Source organism: Camarhynchus parvulus, chromosome 20, assembly GCF_901933205.1.
Source record: "Camarhynchus parvulus chromosome 20, STF_HiC, whole genome shotgun sequence".
In the NCBI taxonomy this organism is placed as follows: Eukaryota; Metazoa; Chordata; class Aves; order Passeriformes; family Thraupidae; genus Camarhynchus; species Camarhynchus parvulus.
The window spans coordinates 11,373,693-11,394,189 of record NC_044590.1 but is presented as its reverse complement, the minus strand read 5'-3'; the positions used below and the strand labels follow the sequence as shown (position 1 = coordinate 11,394,189).

Here is a 20,497-nt window from a genome sequence, read left to right as displayed (position 1 = left end):
GTTCAGTAAACTGCTTCCTGTATTTCCTAGAAACCTTTTCCTGTTGGTGTACATGAAGTCCACAAAGCTCACTGGAAACAAGTAAAGGCTTTTTTTAAGCTGTTGTAGAAAATCATGGATTAATGGATGGAATTATGTGACCTTCACAGGAGTCTAGAAATTTGCTGAGTTAACTGAAAAATCAAACAATATTTTAAATAAACTAAATTCCCTCGTAGACAGGGAATATACCTGTTCAGAGCAGCTGTGGCTGCCCCTGGATCTCTGGAAGTGCCCAAGGCCAGGCTGGATGGGGCTGGAGCAGCCTGGGATAGTGGAAGGTGTCACTGCCCATGGCAGGGGTGAGGCTGGATGGGCTTTAAGGTCCTTTCCAACCCAAACCAACCTGTGTTTCTATGATTTTCATGTCTTCAAATTTCTTATTTTTGAGAATGAGTAAAGGTATTACAAAACCATGGGGGACAGGGATTGGTGTTTGTTTTGTTGTTGTTAGTGGTTTTTTTTTTTTTTGTTTGTTCTAATTATTTTTGGTTTTGTCTGGGTTTTTTCCTTTTTTTTTTTTAATCTGAGCATTCTTTCAGGAAATTTTAAGTTTGTTACTGTGAATTCCATCTCTTTCACTCCAACACAAATGCACTGGGCACCAGTACAGGGAAACAGTCATGGTGCATAAATTATTCTCCTCATTGCCCTGTTGAATTAGTAATAAGCTTTATGATAGTCTGGTCCACTGGGTTCATCAAAATCACCTTAAAAAGCACCTGAGTTATGTTTCTGTGCTTTGACAGCTTTTTTGATCATATCCCAAAGACTGTATAGCACCAGCTCATTGTTCTACAAAACAAGGGACAGACTCAATGCTTTTACCAAGTTTCCAGGGTTTGTTTCACTGTCCTCAATGAGTTACCTATTGCCCTCATTTTTGTACACAGATTTTTTTGCACTGTGAAGGAAAATAACTGTTGGTACCAGGTTTCATGCAGATCAACTCCCTGAATGTGGCAGCAAAAAGAGGACAGGATCTTTCACTAGCTCTGTATATTAATATACTTGTATATGTATATAAAAATTAAACTTGCAAAGTTGAGCTAAGAACCAGGATTTCTGCTCAGTGTGTGCTTCAGTAGCGTTTTGGAATTCTCCCAAAATTCAATAAGGCAAAAAAACTAACTTTGTAGTAACTAGTAAAGATACTTGTGAGTTACTGATTCTAGACTATTGATGCTTCATATCAAAACAGTAATGGCAAGTTTGGTGAAGTCAAGTGGAGCTTGTTAAATGAAGGATTTTAGAGCAACTCCTCTTGTTTTTGTGTTTCTTATTTTCACCTTCTCACCTGTGAAACACTGTCAGTTTGCCAGGACTGGAAGTCAGGTTCTATTTTATAATTGCCCTGTTTAATTAGTACCAGCATGTTAGTGCACTGACTTTATCTAAGATATTAAATCACATAATTGACACTTTAAATACTGTAAAATGGGGAATTGAATCATGGAGGATTGGTCCAACAGGATATAAATTCTTTCATTTGCTACTGAAGCTTTTAATGTTGATTGCTAAAGCTGGAGAGGTTTAATTTAAAGTGTAGGGAGGTTTAATAGGTTTAATTTAAAGTTTAGGTTTTTGGAAATACTAACATAGATCCTGAAAGAGACTTTACAAGGGAACTGGAACATGGATGCACTGTTTACCTGCATGATACCAAAAGATTCTTGTTTAGTGGAATGTGACCCTGGCCAGGGTTGCAGGACCTGGATGAGCTTTAAGGTCCTTTCCAACCCACACCATTCCAGGACTCTGTGACTGGTTTGGAAAACGTAGTGCAGTAAATTTAACTCAAGTTTAATAGCATTGCAATAGACAAATGAGCTGAATGTGTTAATCTAGGACTAGCCTGGGCATTGTAAGTTTTTTTTATACCTTTCTGCTGGACCAGGCTGGAGGAATCCTAATTGAGTTTAAATGATAATTTTTGAAATCTTAGTTTATTTCACTGCTGCTCTGAACATCAAAACAAGGAATGTGCTGTTATAGGTAGTCCCTCACACACAGCTGGAGGAGGATAAAATTATCAGACAGGAGGAATTAGGATTTTGAAATGTGGTGACATAAAAAAATGGGATGTAATTTAGCATTACAGAATGCAAGGTCATACATCTCAGGACTAATTAGTTTTTTTGGTTTAAGATTTGAAACCAGTTGGAAGTGACAAGAAGCTGTTGGAGCATTAAAACCAGGAGAGATTGAGATGAGACTGAGATGTGTTTCTGCAAAGAGAATGTCTTTGTGTGAGACAAGATGGCAAAACAGGAATGTGTTCTATAGATCAACAATTACTTTATCTGGAGTATTCTGGAATATCCATCTGGACAGCACAGGTACTCGTGCAGAGGACAGATGAATCCAGCACATCCCAGGTGTAAAGAAGGGCTGTAAGGAGATGTGGCATAATTGAGAATTTTTGCCATGGGGAGGCTGCAGTGTGCAGCTTCCTTAATGCAGCAAAGCAGATCCTGGGAGGTGCAGTGAAGGAAAGCAGGGAATGCTCCAGCCACTCCAGGCTGGAAAAAGAATGAATTCATCAGGCCTTCAGTGGCTGTGAGGACTCAGCAATGTCATCACAGAACTTCTAGTTGCAAAGAATAAATAACAGAGTGCAGGAACAGGAGGCAGTGGTTGGAACCTGCCTTGGCACCACCCTCACTCTGTGTAGTTTGGGTGAGGTTTCTGTACTGCAGGAACCTCACTCCTGAACAATCAAACTTTTACTACAGTGAAACCAAACTGCTGATGAAAAATTGGCATCAAAACTCTCCCAGAATGAAATTATTTTCTTTTCCTAAGTAGCAATAAACAGTGTTTCACGTCTGTCCTCACCACAGTGTCTTCCAGACATCCCAAGAAAGCTTTGGTGACATTGGAAAGAAAATAATATTCTATGTCATTGGTCATTTTTCTCTTGAGGACATTTCATTATTGCCTCCATCATTCAATGTAGGTTAAAAAATAAAATCACATCATGCAGCTCAGGATCTGCTAATAAATGTTGTAATTTTGACTCGAGGCACCCAGCCTGTGCTGTCCCCTCCAGTTCAGTGCTCCCAGGGGCTGCTGTCAGTGCTAGGGAAAGAGGTCACTTTTTAGCAGCTCCTTTCCTTGTTTTCAGCTTGGAGTGCCATCAAATCCCATGGTTGTGGTAGTTCCTCCACTGCAGAAGTGTTGTGGCAATCAGCTGTGGATAGATGAGGAATCTCCCAGCACAGCTGGCTGGGAGCTCTGGTGCTTGTGTGAGGAGTGGGGTCAGTGTAAGTGTTTGAAAAGTTGGTGCTGGGGCTGGGATTTGGGTTAAGGGTGCTCAGAAAGTCTCTGTTCACACTTGTGCTGCAGCTGGATGAAGATGATCAGTGGTTGTGTCATCTCCATCTCTGAGAAAAGAGAATATGAAACCAAAACCTGACTTACATAACTCTGGTATAATCTTTATATCTGAAACCAAGTCCACTCACTTGGATTGGTTTTAGTCTCTGCTAATAAAATTATATCTGCTGGTTAAATGCTTTTTTAAAAAAAAATCCATATTAATTATAGGCTCTGCTCTGGGAAATTCTATTAGTTTTTGCCACAGATGAGTGTTTTCAGATAAACAACATCTTTATTCCAGCTGGGACTTCATCATCAAGTTTATCTTAATTATCTAATCTTAAAATAGTCTTAAACTGCTAGAAAGGCTGCACTATAGTCAAGTATCACAATTATTTCCTCCCTGTGAGACAGTGCTTTAGAATTAAAAAAAAAAAAAGAAAACAAACAAACCAAAGCTGATATTGAGAAGGTCTGTCTTGTATGAAGTGAAAATGTGATGGAAAACAGTTGTGCCTCCTGGGTGCTGCTATGCACAGTCATTTCCATGGAAAAACAATATCCTGCAGTCCGTGTCTCCTCCCTGGCCTGTTGGTTCAGCGCGTGGCAGATGCTGTCTCTGCACTGTCACTGTCCCATGCCTGTCCTGATATGAGCATTCCTGTCCCCTCTGTTTCCCTAAAGGTGACAGCCAGGTGTCAGGCTGTGCCAAAGGTGTACAAGTGACCCTGGGAGTTTACAAATTCCAGAAGTGCACAGAGATCCTGAATGTTTGAGTATCACTGCAGCTTGTCCATGGAATTAGAGAATTTCCTGAGCTGGGAGGGATCCACAGGATCACCCAGGGCAGCCCCAGCCCTGCACAGACACCCCAACAACCCCACCCTGGGCATCCCTGGAGGTGTGTGCTGGTGTTCACAGGGGTCCCAGGACCAGGGAAGAGACGAGGATCTGACTCCATGTCTCAGAAGGCTGATTTATTATTTTATGATATATATTATATTAAAACTATACTAAAAGAATAGAAGAAAGGATTTCATCAGAAGGCTAGCAAGGAATAGAAAAGGAATGGAATGATAATAAAATCTTGTGACTGACCAGAGAGTCTGAGCCAGCTGGGCTGTGGTTGGCCATTAATTAGAAACAACCACATGAGACCAGTCACAGATGCACCTGTTGCATTCCACAGCAGCAGATAATCATTGCTTACATTTCGTTTCTGAGGCCTCTCAGCTTCTCAGGAGAAAAATCCTAAGGAAAGGATTTTTCATAAAATATGGCCATGACAGAGTTGTGTTCAAACTCTCCTGGAGCTCTGGCAGCCTCGGGGCCGTGCCCATTCCCTGGGCAGTGCCAGCACCATGTGTAAGGTGGGAAGGTGTTGGAGGCTGGGAATGTGTTTTGAGGAAGAGTCAGTGTGTGATTTTCCTGTTCATGAGTGTTTCCAAGTAAGCCCTGACAGGTCTGACCTGACCCAGCTGTTCTGGTTTTAAGCTGGCTCTGTGGAGTTCCCTGTGCTCCTTCCCTTTGCCAGTCACAAGTTTGTGCTGGTGGGGGGACTGGGAGAGGACTCTGGGGGAAAAAATGATGCCATGATTGTTACAATAGGCTGCAAAGTGCATAGCTAACAAAAGGAGATGCCTGGTTAGCTTATTTTATTTTAGTCTTTCAGGTATAAGCCTTAGCACACTGAATAAAGATCAACAGAGAGACCATAGGATAAAACCAAAGAAAGTCATTGGACCATGGAATGGTTTGGGTTGGAAGGGATCTTAAAGAGGGAGGGCAGGGACACCTTCCACTTTTCCAGGTTGCTCCAAGCCCAACCCAGCCTGGCCTTGGGCACTTGCAGGGATCCAGGGGCAGCCACAGCTGCTCTGGATACGCTGTGTCTGTGCCTCTGCCCATTTGAGTGAAGAATTTCCTCTTAAACTCCAATCTGAATCTCTTCTCCTTTATTTTAAAAATGTGCTTTCAAACATTCTTTCACTCCATCTCTCTTACATTTTTGGCTGCAATGCCTAATGTGCAGTTAGCTCAAGTATCAGTATAATTGCACTCTGGTTATAATTGGATAAGTATATTTAATACCAATTCAGTTGATCAGAAACTGAATCTAATTTCTGAATGACTTAATGTCATGATCATAATCTTTTGAAGAATCATATATTTAATAAATCAGATTCTCACACAGGCATCTTAAAATTTAAATGACTTGTATAAAAATGGACAATGAATTTATTAGAAATTTTATACTTAGTTAAGCTGCAGAGCTGAAATCTTGAGGAGGACACTTATTAAAAATCTTTGCTTCTGAGTAGCTGCACTTTCACCTGGGGCTCTGGGAATGCATTGCATTTTAATGGAGTTTCCTGGGCTGTTAAATACTGTATGCAGCTATACTCACAAATACCCTTTCATCTACCAAAATCAAATGGAAAGGTGCTTTATAGGGCATGGTGAGGAGGTGGATAAAGCAATATCATGCACAAGGTATTTGTCTTATTTCTGGAGATGGCATCATTCAATTACAAGTGTAAAGAGAAGTCTTTAAAGCAAAGACAATTATCTTTTTAAATTGCTGGTAAAACCTTATTTCCAGATGTGAATATCTGGAAATGTAAAGGAGATTTTTGTGCATCTGAATAGCACTTATGAACTTGGACTATTTCAGTGTGAGAACAGCAATAAAGTTTGTCTGCAGTACAACCAAAAGTGTGGGGTTTTACACAGGTTGTACAAAAGCTTCCAAGATTCCTGAAAGGAAATATTGATGTACTGTCAGTGAAACAACTTTGAAGCTTGTTTCAAATTAAGATTTTTAGAATCTGCCCTTTACTGGGCCATCTCTGCTGCATGTCCATCCTGACTGCACCACCAAGGGCTGCTGAGGTTGGGATTAAAAGCGCAGAGCACTTGGTTCACATGTCTCAATGGACCAGGCATTAAAAGCTGATTGAAACCATGGTTCATGTGACAGAAAAGGGCTTCTTATTCCAAGCTGGTCGTTCATTATACTGAGAAGTGATTGCTTTTAGATTCTTTCACCTTGTGCCTTTCAAGTCTCAGAAGGAAATGTTTTAAGGATTTAATGCTTCCCAGCAGAGTTCAGGCTTGATGCTGCTCAAAAGGAATAAGAGCTGTGGCGTTCAGAAAATCTGTCTTGAAAAACATTTTCCCTTGGAAATGTATTATTCTAAGTTTCAGCCTTAAACTGGAGGTTATCTATAGCAAAGACAAGAATGAGGCCTTAGATGATGGAATAGGAATATTTTTCTATATATTCATTACCAGCTTGGTTTTGTGCAACTGGGATAGCACTGCCTGAAACTGTTCCAAAGAGAAGTGCAGAGTGAAAATAAGATGTTGAAATTTTGTCCAATTTAAAGTTTGGAATTCCTTTAAAATCGAGAACCTCAGCAGATACTGAGCTGTTACCAAGAAATCATTTTCCCCCATCAGTGGATGGAGACTGGAGTAGCTCATGGGGACTCTTTCAGCAGCACGTGGCTGATGGGCCATTTTTGAGCCCACCTGTGACTTGTCAGGGGCTGCAGGTGGCCAAGGATGTGCCAGGGTAACACCCAGGGGGATGAGAGAGAGGCTGTGATGGCCCCTTAACAAAATCTGAGCTGTCTGTAGAGATAACTGCACTTGTGCTGAAGTTACTTGGGATTTTCTCCTCATTGCCATGCTGCCCCTCATTAATACAGAGTTTGGAAGGCTGCAGCTCTGCTAAATGCACATTCTGGGTCAGGGACTGTGAGAGGAAGATTCATGGCTGTAATTAGAGAGCCACTTTGCACATATGCTTATGTAGTAGTAGGAAATTTGGTTAAACAGAAGAGGAGCTCTGTATATTTTCAAGAACTCACAAGTGCTGTTAGGCAGAGACCCATTTATTCTTGGCACGTATTTACTCTGTGTTTTTCTCTCTGGGCAATGAATTTACACAGAGGAGGCTGGAGGATAAAAGCAAGCATTTTTTTTTTTCTCACACTGTTTCCAATGTGCTGCAGAGGACAGAGGAGCTTCAAGGGCTTGGTGCTTGCCCCACTGCACTGGGATTCTGAACAGCATCCTGGGTATTGCAGTGCACTGGGACATCAAGGGAGAAAATGTGGATAAAAACTGCAGAGGCAGAATAAATAAACTGAAAAAACAATTAAAAGTCAGGTAACAAATGACTGAAATTCAAGTGTGCAGTTGACTGTCAGTGCCTCAGCCATCAGTCAGCTGATGGAAGTTTACAAGAGCTCTTAGTGAGTCCAGGATTTGCCCTCCTGTTCCCAGTCTGACTCCAGGGCAGCTGGAAGCAGAGCAGCTGGAGAGCCACTGTCACGTGTAGGGCAGACTTGCTCCTGACACATTGAATGAAGATCATGGTTTGACTGAAAACAATTTAAAATACATGTCTTTAAATATCCTTGACATTGCACTTTAACTGTAATTTGAACCGGTAACTGTCAGCAACAAGTGAAAGGGCATTTGGAAGAGATAACCTTGATCTGAGATAGGTATAAAGTTGGAGCTACAGGAATTGTTAGAACTCAATAAAAGTTATTTATACAGCCTTTCTCTGGGAGTAGCTTCCAATAACAAAGTTATCAAATTCAGCATGATATATCAGTGGCAAGACTCATTGCAAGTTATTACCACTGTATTATTAACCAATTAGATTTTATTTGCTGATAGTCAATAACAGATGATAGCTGTCCTTTTAGCTAAATCTGATATTTAACCAGCGTGAGTTGAGCTAATACTTGTCAAGCATGGTAGCTCAAATACCAAGGAGCTTTTGGAGTCCTGCACAGTGCTGCATCTTTAATTGCACATGTTCTTGAGCAATTTAAACAAAATATCAGTACTGTTCATCAAGAATCAACCCAGGAAAACATTTCAACTACCGATAGTTCTTTTTTGAACTGTTTGGAAAGATGGGATGTGCCTGTGTGTGTACATGGACATTTCTGGCCTCATGAAGACTGTGGGTAGTTTTCTGTGAGTGCAAAAGTAAGATACATTTTGGAAGTTCAGCACTGAGTTAATTGACTTCCCTTGGCCTCATTTGGGAAGTTAATGGGATGATTATAAAAAAGCCAGTCCAATAAAAACTTAAATTCTTCTCTGAAAAGAGTATGTCTGTTTTGGTTATATTTGATGTCAGCCAGATTGTGTTTAATTCTATTCTGTGTTTGGTGGTGTGGCAAGAAACCAGGCTTCCTACCCTTATTTCAACTAATCCTTGTGTTTTATGATCATGAACTTCCAATGAAACATCTCTGTTGGAAGGAGATCTTCCTCCAAAACAGGAACCTGAACAGTAGAACAGGGAAGGGACAAGGATTGGAGGTTTTGTAGTTGCTGTTGCAATTCCTGAAATGGTGTCTGTTGAGACAATATTTTATTCATCACCAAAGATAATGTGAGTCAGTCAGTGGCTGCTTTTTGCTTGAAGTTCAAACACATTAATTTGAAGTTTGTACAAAAGCTTATTGAGAATGAGAGGCTTGCTAATGGAATATAAAGTAAGTGAGAAACAGCTACCTCCAGACAGGTTTTTCTGCCTTGTAGAGTAAAAGAAGGGTGTAATTTAAGCGTGCAGCTTGAACAGGTATCCATGTGACAGATAAAATGCTGGAATGAAGCAAGCCAGTAGAGAGCTCTGACTGATCAACTCTCCAGTGCAGCAGCTGAGGTGGAATTTAGTGGAAATGCACTATAAATACAATGTTGGACAAGCCTGTTAGGATCCACTGAATAATTAGCCCTAAGAATTTTCAGATACTGGAAGAAAAGAAGAGCAATGTTCTTTTTTTCTTTTATTTTAAAGAAAACAATGAACACCCACAGACAGGTTTTACTGGCAAATATAACTAAGTACATCTTCAAAAGTTGTGACTAACAATTTAAGGTGAATTTTTGGAATACAAAACAGGATTATTTTAGGAAAAAAAAATGTCCTGTGACTAAAGAAATTAATTGAAGCAAAGTAATTTTTTTTTAATATTCAGTCTACAAGTATAGCAGCAACTGTGATCTACAAATCTGTAGTTTTAAAAGGAAATCTTCATTCTGTCATACTATGACTAAAGAAGGAGTCTGCTTCAATGGTGGAAAGCCATTAAATTTATAGATTGAAAGATTATTAGTTAGAATCTTGAGAAAAGTTGGTGGGGAATGTCTGTTTAAGGGTCTTTTATGGGTTTGATAGACTGTGTTAATTTTACAAGTTTCATTTCCTTGGGACGGGCAAGTCTGAACATTCTTAGAATAAATCTTGGTGTGATGCAGCAGACTGGAACTAACTGAACTTGGAAAGTCAGGGCTCTCTGGAAAGGTGCAGGGTATTAACTGACTTTTTTAGCAGCTTGGAAAAAAATAATTCAATCAGATTAGGGATATGTACAGATCTCTAATATTAACTTATGCTTAAAGCAATAAAATGTTAATATTGAGCTATTGGAATAGTGACAGCTCAGCTGTCAGTAGCAAAAATGTATTCCTGGTATTAAAGAAAGGACATACATTTTTGCAAGGCAAGTTAGATGAGTCATCCTTGATTTGGACATATAAATTGAAACAAATGACATTTAGTGTTAGTTTTAGTCCTGGGATACTTCAAAGTGGTTTCACTGATCCGTGGTGGATTATGAAGTACAGAATTAGTAATGAGTGTTTGAGCAGGTCTGGGGCTCAGTGATGAGACACAGAGGGAAAATTCAGCAAAGAGAAACCTGTAATGATGAATTTAAGCTGAAAACTCAGCTTAAACTGACAAGTTCAGGGCATGGAGCTTAAACACTATTCCATGCATGTCAGGATCCACGAGGCTTGCTCTGCTCCATTGGGATTAGGAGCAGAACTGATAAACCCTTTTAGGCTCTGCTGCACATTTGGGACCAGCGCTTCTGCAGGGAAGTGCTGGCAGAAAAACTTGTTATTACTGGGAGGGCCCTTGAGGTGTTCACATGCCAAATCTTCACCTGCCTGTTACTGGTGATGTTCCTCATGGACACCAGGTGTGATCCCTTAAGCAATATTTTGGTTGTAGCAAGGTTCCTATGCAAGGAACCTCCAACTATTTGTTTTATCCCTGCATGGGGGATGTGTGTGCATGGAAACTGCTCAGAGCTGCTTCAAAATGTGGGGATACATAGGTAACACTGAACCTGCCAAGACAGCAAGGTCGCAGGGTGTATAATTGGCAAAAGACTTAGAAAATATATAACTATATGCTGATAGTATAAATGTCTTCCTTAATGGCTTGATAGAACCTGGAATCACAATTCCAGTTTTGAAACAAGGAGAGTTTTTCTAAACTGCATTCAGGATTTTCAAGGATTATGTTGATTTAGGGGAAAAAAACCCCAAAACCCTATATATAGATTTTTTTTTTATTTCTAAAGATAAATAATTTTCACTGCTGTTTTTAAAAATAAAGACAAGCTTTCTGTATGCTTCCCCTGTAATCTGGATTGCCAGGGCACACAACATGCAAAAAGAATGAATGAAATTCAGTCAGCTCTAACAAAAATGCTTCAAACTTTGGCCAGGCAGTTGCTACTAGTATCTCAGAGAACTCACACCTTCCAGAGCATAGATAAAACTGTCTCTGCTTACATGTAAATTTAGCAAGACTATGTCAAGACAAGGAACAGAATTGTCTTGTAGTGGGTGAATGACTCCTCGACCATGGGGACTGACACTTGCAGCAGAAACCAAAGCAGCTGGGATGTATTTGAGGCATTACAGAAATCATTGATGGTTGTTTCTGAACCCCAAACATCTGGGAGCCTCAAGAGAAGCACTTCTGTGAGCACCAGCAGCTGAGAAGCCTGGGAGTTGTGTTTAATGGTTGAGTGACTTGCCTGAATCTGTGCAAGGTCTGAGCCCAGCTCTTAAAGAACTGACATCAGAAAAAGAAGTTATGAATGCTTTACTTCAGGGTTTATTCCTTCTTACACACTGGAGAATCTATTCCCAGTTTCTCCTGATGTGGATCCTCTGTTAGCTAATGAGGCATGAAAGATGATCAAAGCTTTCCCTGCAGTTTGAGGAGTCAGAGCATCTTTGTCTCCCTTGTAGAGTCTGAGTTTAAATACACCTGAATACGTGGTGCCCTTTGACTCAGTCAAGATGACTCTTTTTTTTTCTCTGCAGAAACCTGTTCTTTGAAAATCTGTGGCTATAGAACAAACATTTGGCTAGGATAATAAAGTACTCATTGAAATTGGCCAGTTGCAAGAGCAGGTTGATGTGCACTTGTCTGATGTCTTCTGTCTTCATCTTTCTGGAAGGACTAGAAAGCACATAAAGGACTTACTGCTCTTTCTGATTGAGGAAATTCCAATATTCCTTGATTTATCCCATCTTAAAGCAACTCAGTACAAGCTTTACATGTACATTTTCATTCTTCATTCTCTCCCTCTTCCAGAAGAATATACAATAAGAGTTCTCAGGAATTTGCTGTATGAATTTTACAGTCTGAAAAATAAGTTACAAATGGATTTTTATACAATAAATCCCACACTAGGAGTTACTTTAATGAGCCAAATGAATCTTTTCCAGCCCTGGTAAACAAGAATGTCTCTGGAAGGGATGAGAATGAATGATCAGAAACAGTGGTGGTTTAATTTGTAGAGTTTTATAGTTCATAAGCACTGCCTCATCCTAACAGCATTTGTTTCTTCCTTTACTTGCTTTGCATTTTGTGGGTTTAAGATAAAAATTGATAGACTAAGTATAAGCTCTCATGAAAGTTTCAAAAGGGATGTTTACTGAAAAGTGTTCATGCTTTCTTAACTTTTGCCCATTTTGTTGCTGTTTGGGGCTTATTGTTTGTTTTGTTTTTAGTAAATGAGAGAACTAACTACTTCTTTTTGGAGGAATGGTGGAGTGGATCAATGAGACTGATGTTCTCATTGTCTCTATCCCTTTCCCACTTTGGGATTGCTGTAAATGCCTGATCAGATTCTATCTGCTGCTCTGTTTCCTGTGTGTGTTTAGAACCACAGGATAACCACTGAGGCTTCTCACATCACTGTGTTTCTTTATCCCCTTTTAGAAGTATTGTGTTTTTTATCTGGTGAGTCTGTGAGAGTTTGACATTGGATGACTTTATAAAACATTCAACTAATTGGATTTGTTAAAATAAATAAATCAAACACTAATTGGAATGTGCCCTGCCATTATTTTTGCTTACTGAATTAGATATTATAGCGTGAAGTTCTTTTTATCATATTTGTGCACTTATTTAAACACCCCCCTGGCGCACACTTCTGCAAATTCAATTACATATTCAAAGGAGCCATTCAATTTATGCAAGGCTGGTTTACATATAATCCAGGGGCAAGTCTCAGTAACTGATGATAGGTCTGCTCAAGATTAATTAGCATCACTCAGATGAGCAGTGGCATTGTTACAAGCCCGCAGTGTAAAACAAAAGGGATATTTTATCCTTCTTATGTGAGCCATTATTTGCTTCAATATGACCCTTTTCAGGAAGGGAAAAGCTTTCTTGTTTAGATTTCATTTTGTGAAAAGGGTTTAACACCACCTGTGTTATCCAAAGCCATCAAAGCCATCTCCATTCCCTCGTTGGCCCCACTGAGCAACTGCCTTTGTTTAATTTTTAGCCAAGCAGAAAAAGGCTCCAAACATCCCAGTATCTTTTCCAAAAATCCTCATTCTTGCTGACAATTTGTGAAGACCCAGCACCCCACTTTGGTGATTGTGTAAATGTTGTCATTTTCCTCAAGCTACTCTGTGATATGTGACTGAAAGGGTAGCTTGCAGACCTTGGTAACTAAATTCATTCAGTGGTTGGTCTTCCTTTCCCTTCAACTTGAGGATTATTTTTTCAAGGTTAATGAATAGCCCTGTTCTGCCTCTAAGCAGTCAGATTTCAGCCATGGATGATTTTCTTTGGGGATGGATCTAACCTCTTCCTGTCTTTATGTTCCATCATATTTGGGTGTAGCTCATATCAATGTATCTGCATAGGTGAGGTGTCCTTGGAAATATTGAATATTAAGCGTATGCTGACATCAGTGCAAACAACACTTCTCCTTGTTACTCTTCCTACTTTAGTGAACTCCTAAAATCTCTTCAATTTTCTGAACCTGGCTGCCTGGAAGGGAAGCTGCAATGTCACATGTGCCAACTCCTGCAGAAAGCAGGGCCACCACTGATGTCCTTGCTTGGCAAATATGAACACGAGTCACTGTGGCTACGTGGCTTTACCAAGCACTGGATATAAGGAAGAATTTTTATTGTGAGGATGGGCAGGCCCTGGCACAGGGTGCCCAGAGCAGCTGTGGCTGCCCCTGGATCCCTGGCAGTGCCCAAGGCCAGGCTGGACAGGGCTTGGAGCACCTGGGTCAGTGGAAGGTGTCCCTGCCATGGCAGGGGTGAGACTGGATGATCTTTCAGATCCCTTCCAACCCAAAGCATTCTGTTACTCTGTGATTGTTAAAGTAACCCCAAAATCTGTGATGTTCTGATATATTGCACTACTTTGCTGTCACTTTCTGAAGTTTCTTTCCTGTTCCATAACACACAACAGTGTGAAGAGAGGAGCTGTTGACTTTTTGGCTCACAAGTCACTGTGGCTCTGGCTCCCAGCTGAGCCTTTATTTCAGTTTTAATTCTGCTCTCAGTGGACACAGCAGAGCAAGAAGCTGGTGGGCACTGCTCCCTCTCTTGGCACCCAGGATTCACACAGGCAATCTGCTCGTCTGAGCCCTTAAAATCAACTCCAGCTTTTTCTCCTTGTCCTCATTTCCTGCAAATTCACCTCCACATTCCAATTCTGCTGCCTCTAGTAAATTAATCCTCCTGGCTTATTGCCCTGTCACTCTGTGTTTGGAGGTTTCTCCACTAACCTTTTCTTTCTCTGAAATGTAGGTATCTTGCTGCTGCTGCTTTTAAGGCTCTCCATGGTTTATCCTTTCGTTTCCTATTCAGCTGTACTACAAGGTTAGCTTTGACTTTCAGGCGAGGCACTTTAAAGCTTCCTCAGGTGTGGTGTTGTATCAGCAGATGCTCCCAATTAATTTCCACAAGTTCTCACTGTGTCCCTTTTCCAGCTCCTCACACTCCATCTTCCTCAGTGAGGATAAAACCACCTGTGTAGCTGATTATGCCAGGCTATTGACAATTACATTCCCACTTCAATGAGCGCTGCTGCCCCATATTTTGCTGCTTAATGCTTGTTTTGCTTCTGGGACTTTGTAGCAGCTCCTGTGTGATTTTCTCTGTGTACAGGAGCTGGGCTGGAGCAGAGGATGTGTTTACAATTCCTGCAAAGGAACAGCTCCCAGACAGCCCCATCCCTGTGTGCTGAGCAGGGGCGTGGGGATGCTTTGTGTCTGAATTAAAGGGGAATCCATCAAAATGAGAATGCCCCATGCAGGCTGAGAGCACAGGATTGGATTTTGCCTCTCATTCTGCTCGCTGGGATAAAAATGACTTTCACTGCTCGGTCCCACACAGTCCAGGTTGCCTGGATCTTCCCTTAGGTATTTTTTTTTAATGAGCCTGTTCAATATTGTAATTTTGAACTTTTTCACCTAAATTAATTAAAAAAAATAGGGAGACAGGAGACAGTTACACAGATAGGTGTAATCCTGCTTGTTTTGACAGTTGGGAAGGCTTCACAAATGTGATAAATTAAAAGCAAGGATTATTTAAATATTATAAAATCATGACAACTCAGAAATATTTGCAGAAGCTACTGAAACAGGGTCATAAAATCTATTAACAGATCTAGTTATAATGAAAATATGTAATATATACAAGTTTTAATTTTTTAGGGTAAGCTTCATCTCTTTAAACTTTTTTTTTTCAGCACCAGAGTATTTTGGGGTGTCAGGTACTGTATCCAACAAACCTTCCCAGAATATACTTGACTAGAAATGTTTGGTGAGGTTTTGCAGAACCACTTAAATTATTCTCTGTGCACTCCAACTGTAATTGATTTAACAGAGTAAGGGATTGAGAACTATTAATGACATGAAATATATTTGTAATTTGTGAGGAGTTCCATAGGAACTGAGATGAAGTTTGGGCTTGGGTAATATGGATGAAAATTAAACAAGGCTTTAATGTTTTCAGTGCTGTGTAACCCTTTATTGCAGAGGAGCACAGGTCAGTGATGTGCCAGGTGTTTATTGTGTGAGTTCAGCTGTGGCAAGGAGGGAGGAGTCAGGAATATCTCTGTCCATGCAGCTCTGGTTGGTGTCAGTGACGCCTTGTGCAGGCTGACCTAGAGCAGACGCTGGACAGAGCTAAAGAATAAAGCAGGGATTTATCAAAAGGCCTCAATGGATCCACCCTGGACAGCACCAGAGCCCAGCCAGGGCTGCACCCAACATGAACCAAAATGGCCCCAAAATGCACGGCCGGGCACGGGGTCTCTCCCTTTGATCAGTTCTGCTCCATTTGCATCTTGCAGTTCATTGTCCCATTCCAGCTTTAGCCCATCCAGTCCCACCCTGCTTGTTTTTCTCTCTGCAGCCCACGGTGTTTGTGCTCTTGGGCTGAGATTTGGATCATTTGTCCTTGGTGCCCAGCTGGAGCAGGAATTGTTTTGTCTCCCTGCTCTATGCAGAGAGCTCACCATCCCCTCATACAAAGCTCAGAATTACACACTAAATCAGCACAGAATCTGAAAAATATAAAAGCTAAACCTGAGGCATCATCAGGATCCATTGGTGCTTGGCTGGCAGAGCAAGGGAGCATTGCCCTGAGCACTGTGCAGCCCTGGTGGGTTACATGTACCCAGTTCCTTTGGAACTGCTCAGTTCCAGTTCTTCCAGGAGGACCGGGATCTGCAGAGAACAGTGATCCTTTCTTCCCTAAGAGGAAACCAAATCTTTATAGACACACCCTGGGCATGATTCAAGTCTAAACTGAGTTACCCAGATCCCTGATCCAGTGGATCCAGGAGTGAAATACTTTGGCAGGCTGGGTTGCGTGGAGGTGAAGAGCACATGAGATGATAAAGGACACCAGAGTAGGAACATCCTAGGGAATAAACGTTCTCTGTTCCTCTGTGTGACCCAAGTTTCAAAGATCTGCACTGGAATACAACATTTCCTTCCACAGTTCCTGAATTTCCTTTGATTCACAGGTGTTCAGGCAGCTGCCAATGTATTTATGAGAGTTAACTTCTTCCAGGTATTTCAGGAATTGCAGCAAAGATCTTTCAGTCAGCAGACTGGAAGGTGTGAATGCCAGTTGACATCTGCTGCTTCTCATTCTCTTGTTCAGAAACTACAGGGCCAATGCTCAAAAGTGTTGATTTGAAAGACCTTGAGGAAGCTCTGTGTGTTCATGGACTACACAGAAATTTGTGTTGTTAAGTTTAGGAGATGGTTAAAGGCAGGTTAAATATAATCAAGGCTTAAAAGCAAAAAGAAGTGAGGCCTTGCTGTAGGAACAGTGATGCTGTGCTTGTTTGCCATTTGCATTCCTCCTTCTTTTTCTTGATTTTTAAAAAAATATCTTACTTGAAGGTTCATGCAAATATTCCTGCATGGGGGTATCCTGTAGAATTGTCCTTGAAAATAACAGGTTGGAATAAAGGGGACTGATCTTAGAAGCAGTAATGTGGATGGAAGAAAACAAGGACTTCCAGTGGATATAAAACATGGAAATTTTTTGGACATCATCTTTGGAGCTGCATGAAAAATAATGTTCAGGAAATTAGTTTTATTTATTTTTATTTCTTGTGTACGCTTGGATACAAAATATCTAAATAAATGGCCTACCACAAAGAGAGGGAGAAAATTAACTGACAAAACGTTTTCATTTTTCTTGGTTGTAGGTGGTTGTTCGTTTGATGAGCACTACAGTAACTGTGGTTATAGCGTCGCCTTGGGAACCAATGGATTTACCTGGGAGCAGATCAACACCTGGGAAAAGCCAACAATGGATCCTGCTGTCCCAACTGGTGAGTGAGGAGCCTCATCAGCAGTGATGAGATGCAATTCTTGGGGAGATTGAGATGTTATTGCTGTGTATGTGTGTGCTGGCTCTGGGTACACACAACAGCAGAGCAGGAATTCACTCTGTGATAAAATGTTCATTTTGTGTTCAAAATATTCTGGCAACAGAATTCATAGATGTGAGGTGGCTTTTTGCAACATTTGCCATTGGATATCCTTGAAGAATTATTTTCCATTTCTTATTCTTATTTTGTTTCTCATTTAGCAGAGAGGAAATATTTTGGATATAAAACTCTAAAGTTCAGCCAGCTTTTGGCATTTTTCTGGATGAGAGAGTTATCTGGGGAGGTTCATGTTGGACAGACCAGAAGTAAAGCCTTAAAATATGTGGAAATATTGGACATTGCAGTTACCATTTAGCTCTCAAATAATTGTTTTAAATTCCAATTTTGAGAAAGACAAGAAAGTTCCTTGTCTAGAGAATTAGTTGTGGTAGCTAATGCTTGATTAGGCTGGGACTTGAGACAGGAGAATTTTCATATGCAAGAAAAACATTTCCAGCAGTGAGATTTACCAGAGTTTCTAATTTACTAATATGTACTGAGTATAGTGTAGACTTCCATGTGATAGTTAGAATATTCTTAGCAGAGCTCACGGTGGTGATAATTTCCAATTTTGTTTTCCATTGGAAGTTACCATTATGCTTTATATGGGAATGAATTCTCTAGCATTAAATGCTTTGTTTACATTGAAAAAGAACTTGATTTAAGAGAACACTTTAAAGTTCACTAAAAATCCTACTTTGTCCATGTTGGTTGCCACCTAAAATAGCAATGCAAGTCTCTTTCAGGCACACAGTGGCAAAAAGACTTCATCAGCCAGTGAAGACTTTGATTTCACACCTAAAAAAGAAATATTCATTCTGGTTAGTGCATTGCACTGCAAGAGCACGAGCTACGTGGAAGAAGAGAATATAATGTTGTTCAAGACAAATTCTTATGCCTGTAATTATTGGGATAAGAGACTTGTAAATGCTGGCTGCCTGGAAGGACACGGTGTGGAGCTGAGACAGCAATAGCTCCCTGCCACAGCCACTGACAGACAGCCCAGACCCCATTCCTGGGTGCTTGTCAGTAAAAAACCAGCTCAGGAGACACCAGCCTGGCTGGCTTCCTCCAGCACTGAAAGCTGTTTAAGTTCTGTGGGTTTTAAATAATTTTCTCATTGGAAATTGCTCAGAATAGGAGCCTTCTGAGTGTGTCACACCTGGTACTACTTGGTTTGGCTGTGGCATGCCCCAAAGGGTTAATTGTGGAGGTTGCAGATTTTTGGTCCTGCCTGTAAGAGTGTATTTGATGATTCTGGATGTTGCTGTGTTTTAAATGATGGCAATTTTATCTGTGGGGCTCTTCAGCTTTTGGTTCATTGTTGTGTCCTTATTTTGCGTCCTTGCTAAAGAGCAAGCGGGAGAGACATGGCAAATCTTTGAGTTATCTGATTCCAGAGGGAAGGAGTAGGAATTTACACAGTTTTGATGCAGTTGAGAATCTGGAACAAATGGAAAGGTTTATATTGCTTCTACTGGATGAGTTCAATGCTTTGTTAACTCCAAATGTTAAAGTAAACCCTTCCTGGGCTCCTTATGGAGGTGTATTGTCATCTGAAATACCCTGGAACCATGGAGGGGACAGCAGATATCCCAGAGCTGGAAAAGACCTCTGAGGTTATTAACTCCAACCATTATCCCATCCCCAAACCCTGCTCCCACATCTCTGTGTTTTATGGCCACATGTGCCACATCTCCTCCTTTTATGAATGCTTCCAGGGATGGTCATTCCACCACTTCCCTGGGCAGCTCTTCCAACAAAGAAATTTTTCCTAACATCCAATCTAAACAACAAAAGACAAGCAACAGCCTGGAATGGCATGATTAAAAAAACCCCAAAGCAACAAACCTACCCTAAAAACCCCAACCCCAAACGAACCACTCCATGTACACAAAAATCCCCCCATGCCAACCTCAGAACAACGCAGTGTAGTTTCTCCAAATACTTGTGGTTTCCCCCTTTCCTTGATATCTGGTATAATGGAAAAAAAAAATATCTAGAGATACTCCAGCAGCTGCGAATTTAAAAAAGGTTAGACCTGAAACAAAAAATGCAGAAAACTTTATTGAAGTTAAAAGGCAAAGGTAAAGCAGCCATCAAGTGGGAATGTGCTGATAAAGAAATACTGTGTAAGAAGGTTTGAGAGAGCATGAGGGGAATTGAGTCAGTTCCTGATGTGACTGATTGATGTCACAGGACTGTTCACACAGAACAAGGGGCAAAATCAGTAGGTGGAAGATCATGGACCACAGCAAATGTGTACAGAAGGGCCTGGTGTAACAAACCCCATGTTTTCAGGAGCTGTCCAAGTCGTGCTAACCTTGGAGTAAGCTGCAGCGCTCAAACAGGCCCCCTGAAGATGGTGAGATTTTTGGAGCTATTATTGACAGTCTGTTGCTGGCTGGAATTGTGATGTTTGTGTTGGTTACTCTTTGAAAAGCTGTTTGGTGGGAATAAAAGCTGTTTACTTAATATTCATGTAGAGGCAAAGCCAGGTGGATGAACAGAAGAGAACAGCATGTTCCACTCCTACAGGCAGGGACATCTTTAAAGCTGGAGTCCTAGAACATGTGATGATTGACTTTTCATTCCATTGAATTTCTCCACAGCAACTGAGAGAAGCAGGGTGTAAATCCACTGAGCTGCAGGGTGTAAGAGGTGGCAACAAAGAGGTGTTCATGGAATAAGCACCCAGAGGCACGACAGAGCACAGGGAGTGGTGGCAGGAGTGCCAGCAGGGCTCTGGGAGGCAGTGATGCAGATTTTTATGTTTGGACCCTATTTTAAACACTGCCTTACTTTTATAGCTGGAAATAGGTTAAAATTCTACATGGTGGAAGTGGTAAAAACAAAAAGGGAGCAGGAATTAGGTTGGTTCAGTGACACTGAGTCAGCCTGCAGTGTTGGAAGCACAGCCAGCCCCCAGCTGCTCAGCCCCTTCCTCTGGAAAACATTTTGGCTGTCCTAAGTACCAGCAGATCCCTTTGAATTCAACCAAGCCACAGAACTGTGTCCTCCTGAATACTAATGATGCTGTCTAGCACTTTTTAAAGTCCTTTTCACTGCTAGATCTCAGAG

General features: G+C 41.0%; 1 protein-coding gene across 5 annotated transcripts in view; it reads left to right on the top strand.

Moving 5' to 3' along the window:
- The window catches only part of PTPRT (protein tyrosine phosphatase receptor type T), a 483,857-nt gene that overhangs the window by 113,454 nt on the left and 349,906 nt on the right, over positions 1-20,497 (top strand). For all 5 annotated transcript variants that reach the window (XM_030963017.1, XM_030963016.1, XM_030963015.1 and 2 more), the window contains exon 2: positions 17,192-17,317. In XM_030963017.1, the coding sequence (XP_030818877.1) occupies positions 17,192-17,317 (126 nt within the window). The remainder of the gene's footprint in view (positions 1-17,191; positions 17,318-20,497) is intronic.